General features: G+C 51.0%; 1 protein-coding gene across 1 annotated transcript in view; it reads right to left on the bottom strand.

The window, feature by feature from the left end:
- The window catches only part of LOC127603605 (AT-rich interactive domain-containing protein 1A-like), a 30,628-nt gene that overhangs the window by 10,307 nt on the left and 6,815 nt on the right, over window positions 1-13,506 (bottom strand). Inside the window, exons 2-4 of the mRNA XM_052069970.1 lie at window positions 10,562-10,816; window positions 9,114-9,689; window positions 8,622-8,738 (exon numbers count right to left, since the gene is read on the bottom strand). Of these exons, the coding sequence (XP_051925930.1) occupies window positions 8,622-8,738; window positions 9,114-9,689; window positions 10,562-10,816 (948 nt within the window). The remainder of the gene's footprint in view (window positions 1-8,621; window positions 8,739-9,113; window positions 9,690-10,561; window positions 10,817-13,506) is intronic.

The following is a 13,506-nucleotide window of genomic DNA, read 5'->3' on the forward strand; positions in this document are numbered from 1 at the left end:
CAGGAGGAGAGTGCTGATTCACAACACAGCCTTCCAAGCCCCTCCCCTCCCCTCCCTGCCCCCCAGCCCCCTCTTCCCAGACTGCCTGAACAAGCCAAGGCCTCTCTGACCTGCCCGGGTGAAGCATATGACGCACAGCAGGCACAGGGCTATTATGTTGGATTATTCCACGCTCAAATGGAATAGCTCGCAGATTTTTCCAACACTGTCCATTAACAAGGGTTTCTAAAATTCTCTCGAACCACTAAAAATCCTAAATGCCAATTCAACATAAACACGGGCTGCAACGATGAATCAAGTCAGGTGCATAATTCCACAACAAACAAAGGTCAAAGTAAAATCATTGCCTTGGAGGCTTTGCAGGTATCAGTTTCCCACACCGACTAACGCCACAGCAGTCGCACTCACCACTCAGCGCAGAAAGAAGTGGCCGCACCAGCCGACACCCACGTCACTCACCAGACCATGGCGGGCCTCACCTTTGGAATTTGTGCATACAAACTCACCGGTGGAAGAATATGACGATGCCAATGCAGAATAAGCAACCAAAAAAATAATTCCTGCAACCTCACATGCATGTTTTGGTGGTTTAATAACAATGAAAACAAACAATCCCCACAAAATTTGTTCTGTCCGATGACTTTGTGGGATAATCATTCGAATACTGCAGTTGTAAAAATGTTGGAATAGACCAGTTTTTAATTCACGATTTATTGCAAACATTTGTGCCGACAATGGCTCAGAGACCATCCTTGCTGGCTGACATTCAACCTCCCACCCCAAGTTCCACCGAGACATCACAAGACCGGTCATGTGTCTGCCGGCCAGCACAATGACCACCTTGGTAGCCGTCACCCTCAAAAGAGTCCTTCCATTGTTCAGACATGCATTTCCATCGCTCGGGCAGCCCCAGGCCCCAAGGCGAAAAGGGTCGAGGGTCAATTTGTGTTGCTACCACTCAGGGGGGGAAAAGGGGGCCTGTCAGTATGGCTGCAAATGGCTGACAGCCGGAGACACTTCGGACAGACGAGCAAGAAAGAAGGCAGAAAGTTGGAACTGGATTTGCGGCAGGAGTCAACAAACAGGTTTGATTTGTCATGTCTGTTGTGTTCTTATTTTCATTTTCACGAAACGAAAATGAGGGAATTCATTTTGGACGCCAACAAACAAGCTGCCGTTGCCATAGGGAAGAAGCAACATCTTGGCTCTCTGTCCCTAAAAAGCAACGAACGAGACCTGACACAGGAAAAACAATGGAGGAGACTTTTGGTAGCACGACAAACGAGATCTGCTTGTTTCAGACAAGTCGTACGAGTCATGTCTGACAATTTCACAAAGGGACGAGTCAGCAACAAATGAGCTCCACCAGTCGTGTCTTTTCCATGATATGTCCGCTACACAAAGGAAAAGCTAATCATTTCACTCTTTTTCCGGCTCCACCGATCATGTCCGTTCCATTCATGGACAATTCCAGTGAGGAAAACTAACCGATCACCGCTTCCCAGATGTTTTTGGAGGCCAATAGCAGATCAAAGGGGAACGAGAGCTACCACCTTTTGACAATAAGTTCAACTCATCAAAAACGAGATGGAACAGTCATGTCTATGTCATTACACATCGACATCTAGTGCCACGGCAAATCAAGGTGCCACTATACTTAAAACGGGTCTTCTTGCCCCCTTCAAAATTAGGTAAACGCCTGTAAGCGCCAGCTCTGGCCCCAGAGTCCCAATCAGTGCAGGCGTAGTACACAGCCAACAACACAAACGCAAACCATTCCACACTCCCACTCTGCAGCCATCGATTTTCCCCGGCTCAATAGTGTTCGCACGCGCACACAGCACACTCTGCTGACTGCACAGGCCCGGACGGCGAGGAACGGAGGAGGGAGTGGTGGCAAAGGGAGGGGGGGGGGGGGGGGCTTATTTACGGTGATTGTAATGCTGCCGTGCCTTGTAATATTCAACAGTCTTAATGAGAAGGGAAAGGATGGCGAGTAGCAAAGATCAGAGCGCCGAGGAGGTGTCGAGTGATGGTGAGGTTGCCGTGGAAGCGCAAGTTACAATGCTCTGTGAAAGATAGTGTGACGACATCCTTTTTTTTTTTAAGCGCAGATAAATGCTATTCATATGACATTTTAAAAAGTGCAGAAAGGATGGCGCAGAAAGGAGAAATCCACAACTCTTTTCCCCGCAGAGCTTCAATCTTCCCTTGATGGCAGCCATTTTGTGCTTCCCCAGCTCTGCCTAACATGGAACCTCACAACGGGAAGACGACAAACTATCGTGATGCTTGAAGCCAGGGAGGGGATGCGATTTTTATTTTATTTGGATTTAGAATATAAACGAGAGGGGGAATGAATTTTAAGGACAAATTTTTGGGGGGGTTGGTGGGAAATGCAATTATCGTATGGACGCGGGCCAATTCCCGTGTTCTCCACATCTCCTGAGTCATTCGCTCTCTCCTCCGCCTGTCTTAATGTATTCCATTTGCAGATTACTTCACTGAGTCACTCAAGCCCGACCACAGCCATTAGTCTGCCAAGCCAGCCACTCGCTCTCCTTTTTTCTTTCTCTCTCTCTTTTTTTTTTTTGAAGTGCCTGCAAGTGGGAGTAGAGAGTAAGCGGCCTTGAGATAATGACACATATCTGGAATGTGTGACACAGACCAGTCGTGGAACTAGATCTGGTGCTAAGGAGCTCGGTGTGACCTGGTCAGAGTTCACCTGTCAGTCAAACAATCTACTACTGGAGGGGAAACCAATTAAAAAAAAAAAAAAAACCTCTGCATGTGCTCAAGAGAGAGAGGGGGATATGGCTTGCATCGCCACGGCTGCCATGGTTACCGAGATCCACGTGCTTGACACATTCGGGCCGAGACGGCCCCTCGCCTCCCCCACCCCCACCCCCGCCCCGCTGGCTGGCTGCTGCCATCTCCGTCTTGTCACTCACTCCCGGGCCTCCCTGCGTGCTTGCCAGGGTCACTGCACAGTCAAGCTACTACAAAAGAAGATGACGACGAAGAAGAAGAAGCAGCAGCCTGGAGGAGGTCCGTTCTTGGAACGGGAGACGCCTCAAAAGGCGCCACTTATTTAATCACACACTCGCAACCAGGGTGGAGAAAAACGGTCAACCTTGAAGTCTTCACACCTCTGTTTGTTTGTCACACACCCTGACACTGCAATTAGCACTTCAGACAGCCATTTGCTTTGATATTCCAGCCTCCGAGGCTGCCCGTGAGTCAATATCAATAAGATCACAATGAAAGTGTATGTCGCCCAGAGGAGATGACGAATCATCTCCGGCATGTAAACAACGGCACCTCGAAACGCCGGACGGTAACCCCGATCTTGCCGGGTTGCCGAAGCTTCGGTAGAGGCCCGATTCAGTCCGGGGACGAGGTTTTGCAGGGCTGAGCTCAACCATAAGGGGGCACTCCCATTCCACTGAGAGGCAAAGAAGTGGCAGTGAAAGGAAGAGAAAGCAAGGCAAGGAAGGCTCTAGCCTCATGCAGCAAGAAGCAGCCATGATAGTTGTTCACAAACAACACAGGAAGATGGGTCACTCGGCACAGGTCGTACCCTATGTGGAGCGTTCAATAGGTGACTCTCAAGGTTTAGGGGTGGAAAAAAAGAAACGAACAAGGGGGATAAAATAATGAACGCACACGCACGCACGCAGGTTACGACCACATATGAGTATCTGCCCATATTTCACCATTACACTCGTTCGTCACCGGCAGCTACATGGGTGGAATCATGAAGCATATATCGGGAAGAAGTTTGGAGGAGAACATTTAGAATCGGGAGATAATTGGAATCAGAAGGTAAGGAGTTACGCTTTAAATGCTCCACATTAGCCTAATTGGAGTTCTATGGTTTCGGGGGCGGGGGGGCAGGACAATAAAGGTGGGACAAACACTGCAACATTCTGTGTGTCGCCTGACGGAGAACGATGGGAAGGTGTGTATGTGTGTGTGTTGGGGGGGCCTTTTGTGGTCATCACAATGGTAATGAGGACTCGCAGAGCAGAGCACAGATGCCCCCAGTGAGGTAGGCAGCTGCCCAGCCTTCGTTGAAGGCTTCTGGTCTTCACAGAGCAGAGGGATGGTGGGGCCTCAGGGAGATGTGGATGGGGAGGGGAGGTGATTGGGGGGAGGGGCTAAAGCCAGTCTGCCTGCTTTACAGAGAGCCCCCCCCCCACCCCCTCAGTGCTGTCACACATTCCGGGTATCTAGAGGGCGCTGCAAAAATCACCTAATATCTAGCAGGGGGATGGTGGGTGTGTGTGTTGGGGGGGGCGGGGGGGGATTATATAGCAAGGGTTTATTTGGCAGAGTGAGGGGTAATTTCATTGTGGGGACCCTCTCATCCATCCAAGCGAGTTCCGGGATGGGAGGGGGGGGAGCTGGTAGAACGCCGAGGGGACAGACAGGCAGTGCTGCAGTCAGCCACAGTCTTTGTGCTGCAAAACTAGCTCAGCCTAGCACAAATGGAGGCAGAGGGGAGGGGCGCGAGAGTGTGTGAGAGTGAGCAGCAAAGAAGTGAGGCAGTGGGGAGGGAGAGGGAGGGGGATCTATGTGCAGATAGATCACACTAGAGCGCAAAGAGCGCGCTCACTCACTAGCCGTCAACAAACCAGTTCACCCGAGCGACAAAAAAAAGCCAAAACAACACACTTTGTCAGCATATTGAATATTCTCAAGTACATGAATTTAAAATCACACATATGGGGGGGTTGGGGGTTGAGAAGGCAGGATGGGTAGGGGAGGGAGTGACGGAGAGCCGCCCGGGAATCTGAATTATACAAGTCGACACAGGAAGCAAAGGCCCCAGAATAGCAACAGGAAACCGGCCCCGCACTCTGAATAAGCCAGCGTCACGGCCTCGCATAACAAGGCTGCGCTGCACAGCGTTATGAAAGCTGATTTACTGAAGCGGGGAGCCAACGAGAAAGAGGAGGACGAGATGTGGAGGGGCGGGAGGTGGTGGGGGCAAAACACAGGCAAGGCGAGGAGAAAACAAGAATTTAGAGAGCTGGATGAGAGAGGCATGAACCAAAAGGAAGCAAAAATACCAACATGCAATATTAGAAGAAATAACAAGAAGGCAGGGAGGGGGGTTGGGCTGAGAGAGAGTGAAAGAGAGAGGGAGGGGCGCGGGTAGTGGGCCGGCCTTGTCAGGATGATTGCTCCAGAGCTATGTCGCAAAAACAAGCTTAGCTGCCGCAGGAGCGCTGAGCTGGGCTGGGCTGGGCTGAGCAGGCGATGCGAGGCTTTGAAGGAAGCGAGAACGGGCTGTGAACAGGGCCAGATCCATAATCAGCAGTCGTGCCTTATTATTATAGATCATTTGGTCAGAGGGACTGGGGGATTTGCCTTTTCCTGCGGATGGTCCCAGAGCTTTGCTATGCACCGGATATGAGTGCAATCTGTGCTCGGTGGGTTTTGGGGAGGCAAAGACAAGGAGAGCGCAGGTAAAACCAACAAGTCCACATAATGCAATTTTCAAGGAAACAAGGAGGTCAGGCTACAGCTATGATTGGTTCATATGGAGGAAAAAAAATGCCAGGCCAGTAATTGGCTAAAGAGAGAGAGAGAGAGAGAGGAAAAAAAAGTTTGTGCACCACCAAGATCAAACGGTCTTGCATAGCATTTGCTATTATTTCTACACGTCAATGACGAATTGGGTAAATAGTGGCCACGGTTTGGTTCCCATTCTGCTCACGTTTTGTGTAAATGGGAACAAACGCCAACATTTATGTTGAAACCTTTAGCATGTTTTCCCTTTTCAGTAATTTGGGGCAGTGACATGACATTGGACATTGGAGTAAGTTCTCCAATAAAATAACGATCCCCACATAAACAAACAACAACGTTGAATGCACATTTTTTCCCCCCCATGAAAATATACAAGACCAAAAATGTATCTTCCTTTCAAATGCGTTTGAAATCCCGCCCAAAGCAGATCGGTAGCCGTGAGCCACAGGCTGAGCTGCACTGTACTGGTGGGTGTGGACGAGGGGCCGGAAAGCAACGCAGCGACACTTTTTGGTACTAACCCAATACTGAATACATGAACCGTCATTGTACAGCGTAGCCTTAATAGGACGGCAACGCGACAGTGCCGCGTTTCACCCTCAAAGTTGTGAATTGACACACTCACACGTATGCCGTTGATACGTTTTGGAGGCATGATCATTTCTAAAGACTTTTTTCCTGTATTTGCGGCTTTGAACTTTTGAAAACGCTGCCGACAATCTCTCTCTCTCTCTCTCTCGCGCTCTCTCTTCGGCCTTATTCTTGGCCCGGCACCGCCGCAGTTTACAGGCTCTTATTTTAGTGAGAGAAACCAATAGAGGGGGGTGGCGGGGGTAGAGGATGGGAGGCCAAGTAAAACAAACTCAAAGTGTGTGACCAACATGTGACCTTCCTCTCCAAGTCTCGAGCACATTCAGACACATCCAAAAGACGAGTCGCACAATCAGTGGGCGGTCTTTGGCGGGATGAAGCCAACAGTGGAGAAAGGGGTTTACAAAAGACCCGCCAGGGGACAACGGCGAGATTAAAAGCGAAGACAGAATGCGGTGGTGTGTGGAGGCGGGGGCCACGGGGGTCCCGCTCTCCTAGGTCGACGTGGAGAGCAAGTGTCACTTCGGGGGGGGGGGGGGGGGGGGCAACACCTACACAGATGTAGGTGCAAGACTTTTAAGGTCTTGGAAAACAGAAGCTACGTTACTGCGCCTACATGTCATTCAAGCCCACTGGATCTCATCTGTCATAGGAAGAAAAATAAGACACTTGCTTCAATCTGCAGAAGAAGACGAGGTCAATAAACTTCATTAAAAAAAAAATTAAAAAAAGTCCGTTTGATATGATTGCAATGAGGCAGTTAATGCTCAACAGTCAACCGCGTGCGTCTCAGAGCCAGCAGCCAAAAACAAACCAGAAACCAGTTCAACTTGCTCACCAAGTTGGTTGTCTGCTGCTGCCTGTACTGCTTTTTCTTTTTGGCCCTACTACACACGCACATACACAACCTCCCAACTTCTGCCTCGCTCCCACGTACTTTGCAGGTGTGCATACATTTAAACGCACCTGAACAGAAACCGGGCACCTGGCTCACAACGACTTGGGCTGAGGTGGAATCTGGTACTCAAATTCTGCAAAGCGAAATGACACGGGGGGTGTGCGGGGTGGGCTGGAGAGATTCCATTATTTTTTTTCCCCATCCAGATGTAATAATAGGACAGATTACGGATGTACATAATGGATCCATCATTAAGATTGTAGTCGATTGGGTCGAAGTGATCGCCGATTAATCATGCGGTGAAACAACTTGAGGCAAAACTGAGAGCACCACTTGGCTCTGTGTTAGCTTGCAGCCACATGACCTCCGCTGCGGGGCAAGTCAAAACATCGATGAATGAAACTCGGTTCAAACCACGAAGAAAGAAGGGAATCAAATAATCCGATTAAAACATCCCAAAGAGGCACGGACGTAACAGATGAGTAATCCGAAGCCACGTCTCACTTTTATGTCGACCTCAGCGGCAACACGGTGCTGTGCTGGTTACCACGTCCGCCCGGCATGAATGCCAATGGATGTTCATCTGTGTGCCCAGCAACTCATCAATATGATCAGATAATCAGTAAACTATGGATAATAGAAGGACTACGGGCTGCAGCTGAAAATCCTTCGATTGGGCTGTCCCATTAGTTTTGTTCCGGCGGTCGGGCTCTTTTAACGTGGTCTAATCTGTACACAGTCGTGTGCTCTGACACACACCAAAGCAAGCAGATTAATGTCTGGCAGCCAATCAACGAGCACGGATAGGGAATCCCCAATAAGACTGCCGGAGGGAGGAGGGGGGGGGGGGGGGGGGGGGTTGAGTAAAAATAGCCCAAGCGTGGCCGGTGCAGCCAATGGTTAGAGCCCGCAGAGATGTATAAATAAATAAAGAAATGGGGGAGAAAGTAAACAGGCGGGGGGGGGGGGGGGGCACACATCCTGAGGGCATCCCTTCTTGGCGGAGACAGCCTTCCTTATCATTCCTCCCTCGCTCCCGGTAGCTCCCACGCCGACGGATCGCTCGCACCATTCGAAGTCAATTGCCACCCCCCCCCCATGTCCATCCGTCGCCTCGCTGACGTTTGCTCTCTCACTTTCATTGTCTCTCATTAATGATCTCATTACTCACTGGCCTTTCCCCAGGCCCTAGAATGAGCTTAGCTGCTGCCGAGAGTGGCCTATAAACACAGCCCGCATGCCGAAAACAAACAAAACAAAACAAAACCAGAACGTGGCGCTTTGTCATGTGTGGCGCAGGGCCAACACTTCCTGTCCGCCAACAATCAAGACTCTTGTCAATCCAACGAGGTCTTTGGCAGTACCTGGAGGGTCAACGTGCCATCGAGGAATCGAGACCAACGAAAATTGACAAAGAAGTTTATTTATCTCTGTTAAGACTGGACAAGTTGGGCATCAATTATTGAAGTCAGTTTGACTCTTGAGTTTTGCTCTTTTGTTACAGTCGTCATTCTGTGGCCCGGACATCCTTGGCGAGCCGCCCACACAAACCTTTTTTTGTTTGGCTAAATATCACTCCACACAAAGGACTCACCGGCAAACTCGACGGCCGTCCTTGCATGCTGTCTTCTTGACTGCTCTTGTTGGAAGGCATGGGCTGGTTGGAAGGAGGCGCACTGGACTGGGAGCTGAAGGAATCTTGGGACAGTTCCTGGGCCATGAAAAAAAGAAAACTCAAACTCAAATATTTCCGTTTGCAGGTAGCCGATACAGTGAACCCCCACCCCAACCTTGCTGTACTCGAGTTTCTTTTAAGCAATCTTAGTTGTTTTTTTTTTTGTTTTTTTAATAGGTTGTCCCTCCACTCTCGGCACCCCTTATGCACAGTTTTATGACGTTAGATTGTGTTAAAAGTGTGTGGGAGGGCTTAAACGATAAAACCTAAAATGATATGGTCTCGCTCTACGGTGGATTTTCACTTATCGCAGGTGGCTCTTGGGTGAAAACTTGGAAGAATCTGTGGTAGGCGATCTACCCGATAGGACTGTGAATGAGAGTGACGTTATAGACACAGCTGTGTTGATACCTGGGGAGGCGGTGGGAACCTCTGATACGGCGACTGCTGCTGCTGCGGCAGGGGCGGTGTCTGAGAGTACGGCGATGCCTGACTCTGCTGGCCGTGACTTGGAGGTTGTTGGGATTGAGGAGGTTGACTTCCTGGTTGTTGTTGCTGCTGCTGCTGCGGCGGCGGCGCCGCGCCTTGTTGCTGCTGCGGCGGGGTTTGCTGCGGTGTGGGCTGGCCTGGTGCAGAGGCTTGAGGGTAGCCAGTCTGGCCTTGGGAGCCTTGCGGAGTCTGAGGACCGGGAGCTTGCTGCTGCTGTTGGCTTGGCTGTTGCTGGGGGGATCCGTAGGGCGGTTGTACGGCCGGAGGACCGTGGGGACCTTGGGATTGGGAGTAAGGGGGCCCGGATTGCCCGTGCGGGCCAGGCGGTTGTGAAGGGTGCCCCTGCTGGGGGAAGGGAGCTCCGGAACCGCTTTGGGGTTGGCCTCCGTAAGGGGTCTGTTGCTGGCTCGGGTGAGGAGGTCCGCCGTGTTGACCGTAGTAGCCCTGACCCTGCTGCCCGTAGCCTCCCGGCGGTCCCTGTTGCCCATAGGCTGACATCTAAGGAGGCAGGAAGGCGAATGAACTCGTTGTTCATCTTCCAAGGCACAACAATCACGTTTAACAAGGGTGGTTTCACTAAAAGATCCTGGTGAACGTAGATTTAGCTTGCACTTCACGGTCTAGGGGTGGAAGTATTTAAGTCAAATACTTAAAGCTGATCTCTAATCGCAACTTTTTGAATCTCGTCTCCCAATCGGTCAAATTACATAGGAATTTTGTTTCTATGCCAGTCTGTCAAAATACTCTGTCTTTACGTGAAACCGTTTCCCTGAGAAAACAGCAATTAAATCTTCCATTCTCTCATCAGAACATCAACCACTAACTCAACTAACTAAATAAATAGGTAAAGGCTCTCCGGTCCTTACGCACAGGCCGTATCCTACCCCCAATACAACAGTCGATGGCAAACATTTGTAAGGTGGACTTGGTCCCCTCCCCATTCCACGTTGATGCCATTTACACAGACGCAGAAAAAAAAAAGGTAGTAAAATGCCAGCTTTTACAGGCCGTGTAAAAAGGGGCGAAAGATTACACGGCACAGCAGAATTGTCTGTGCAACGCTTTCTGCCATTCAAATGTGAGGGCAGGATTTGTATATTCATGACATGAGACACACACACACACACGTACGTGTATATACAAATTATGGATTTCTGCAACCTTCCTTTTGAACAAAAATATACAAAATTGAAATCTTGAGGGGAAGCTGTCGGAGCCATTAAGGCTCCTGGTAAAAAAATCATAACGGCTTCTCACAGTTGATCTACAGCATTGTCTCATGGTCATCGTGGCCTTTTAACGCCAGTCTCCAACGACCAAATAATTTTTTTCTTCAACATTAAAAATGTAAAAAATCACCAAGTACTGACCTGCTGTCCATACTGCATGCCACCCATTGTGCCCGGCGTTCGACCTTGCATCCCTATCGGGTATCTTTGGGGGCCCGGAGATCCGTAGCCCTGCCCCGGATAGGAGCCCGTTTGCTGGGGCCCGGGCCCAGGGGAAGGTCCTTGCTGCTGCTGCTGCTGCTGTTGTTGCTGTTGTTGCGGCTGCTGGGAATAAGGGGCGGCTCCTCCGTATGGTTGGCCACGCATCTTCCCTACCTGGTCCATGGGGCTTGCAGGCTAGAGGACACACATGACGACACTCAATGAATCCTTCAGCTTAAACGTGGACACACGCACAGACATAGAGGCTCCTGCTCAACAGTGACACTAATGTCATACGGCCTATGCAAAATGGATGGATGGACTTGTCAAGACACTTGGACGGAATTGAAAAAAAGCATTTGCAAATATCCTCTTCAAGGCGCACAGGCGGGACAAAAAGTGGATTTACTCTCCAAGTGGAAAAGGAAAAAAAAAAAATTGGCCACGAATGAATGAATGAACGGGGCCGACTACAACTGCCAGCAGCCGCTTCCTGCCTCGGCTTATTGTGCCAGTTGGTCGATTCTGTTACAGATGAAAACGTCGGGGAGGAGTCGCGCGGAGTTATGCGTGAGGAAGCACGAGCGTCTGCGGTGGCTGGACGCGGGCCCGACGTTCAGCTGGGGACGCGTCAGCATGGTGTCTGGACCCTGGAGGATCCACATGGCCCAAAGCCTCTCCGGGAAAGGAGGGCGGGAGGGGCTGCAGTGTCATGTAGAAGTTGTGCCGGCTTGTCAGCAGCTGGCTCCAAGGTCATAAAAACAGATGATGGCAAGGGAATCCCTCCACGTGACGCAAAATGTAAATAATTAAAAGCTGGGATTTCGCTGAGCATTCCTCAAGCGGACGTTTTCTTGATTTGTGGTTACAAGTTCCCAACGGGGGCACCGTCGGCGTGAGGGAAACCGAGACCCCTACGAGCCACAATGGCGGCTTTGAGGAAGCAACACCTCCTGCCCCGCTGACCCCGGGCAGCAGACACAAAGCTTTCATTGCTTCCCACGGTTATTAATCTGTGCTGTGTGTATGCGTTTTTTTTCCTCTACCCCTCCCAAAACCTTTTTTCCTTGGTTTAGTGAGACAACCACCAGGGCTATTTATAGCTCGCCAGACAGAAAGGGCAGTCTGCCGAAAATGTAACAGGTCCCAGCTGCACTGCTGTTTGAACCTGGGCCAGGCCTTGCGCTTCCTGGTCTTTAATAAAGCAGCAGGCTTTGGCATTCTCTGAATGCAGTTATGGGAGGGATGGGGAGGGGGGGGGGTCTGGAAGGGCTACAGCGGTATCGCCATGGCAGGAGGTGGTCGAAATGCGTGTGCTTGCTTGGTAGGCGGAGGTGTCGGAGAATCAACAGGCCGCCAAGAGTGGTCAAGCAACATTATCCAAGGGAACTAAATTCCGCTTCGGGTTTTCTGGCTCGCCTCCCCCCCCAGGCCACACTCCCCCTGAGCTCCTCCAGGGTCAGGAGCTGAGATATGCGTTGCGGTGCAGGTGGGTGGAGTGCCGGGGTTACCATTCTCCTATGGGTCATTACCAACTGCGCCGTGGGGGGGGTAACAAGCCTGGCTGGACATGTTGCATTGACCTCCAAGGCACTTTTAACCCCGTCTGCAAGGAAGCGCACGTATCTCTCCCCCCCACCCCCCCCCTCCCCGCCCCCATCGTGATGCAACATGGGGTCTTGATGGACAACAGCTTGCTGGGCTGAAGACAACAAGTGGATCCCGACACACCAGCATGGGGGGGTGGGATGGGACGGGATGGCCACTTCCTGTTAAGAAGCTTGACAGCTCAGCACAAAGAGAGAGCTGGAAAGTACAGCTCAACTGTAATCAGCGTTTCCAGCTCGCCGGGCCAAATGGAGAGTCCTTGCTGACACTGAACGGCCACTCCACACGCTCGCTCTCTCTCTCCCTCTCTCTCTCTCTCTCACATGACTCAATGAACAACCCCTTCAAACCGACGTGCGCGCACCTGTCGACACATTTCCAAAATTTTCCAAAATAAAACTGGGGTTCAATAAAGTCCATGAGAGCTGCCATTTAGAGCTGCCCAAAACATTCTCTATTTGTTGCGCAACCATTTCATCAAATTCGAGAGGCAACTTCTCCTCTGCCTTTTTTTTTTTTCCTCTCCCTCCTCCCACCAACAAATAAATAAATAACCACAATTAGCACGTGGCTAATCTGCATAAAGGAAAGCCCGCTTACTCCTGCAGGAGAGGTTGGGCTGATGTACTGTGTCACGACAGGCCCGCTTGGTGGATATCGCAACTATTCAAAAGTGTCCGTGTGACATGGGGAGGGATTTGTAAAGGCCCAGAGAGGGTGGGGGGGGGGGGCCCTCTGGAGCAGATGGGCCAAAGCGGCAACGGGGGGACGATAAACAACCGCTGCTAATTTAATCCGCCACGGCGCACGCACGCACAGACACAGACACACACCATTGTTCGGCGTTAAAGCCCCTCAGCACGCAACGCGGCAGCCCAAACACACGCCGCGGAAGGCCATCCCTCTAAAGGCGGCGTGTGCATCACATGTCGCACAAAAGAGGGGACAGGATATCCTATCCCGAGACCACGGGAGTCCGTTTTATGACCGCAATTGTGGTTTCCAAAGGGCAAACCCACGTGGACGCGTGCGCACGGCGGGCTTGGCGCCTCACAACGCGCCGTCACGCACGCTCCTGCTTCGGAAGTGAAGCTTGAAGAAATTCTTTCCGGGACGCTTTCTCGACTTTCTGAAACGTGAGACTGAGCATTCGGTTTAAGAAGCAAGCAGACGGCTGATGATGTCAATTGGACAGACCCCACCCCCCTCTCCCCCCAGTCCTGATGATAAACACACGACTGACCATCTTTCCCAGAACCAAAGATTGGAATAGATTC

This window comes from Hippocampus zosterae, chromosome 7, assembly GCF_025434085.1.
Source record: "Hippocampus zosterae strain Florida chromosome 7, ASM2543408v3, whole genome shotgun sequence".
In the NCBI taxonomy this organism is placed as follows: domain Eukaryota; kingdom Metazoa; phylum Chordata; class Actinopteri; order Syngnathiformes; family Syngnathidae; genus Hippocampus; species Hippocampus zosterae.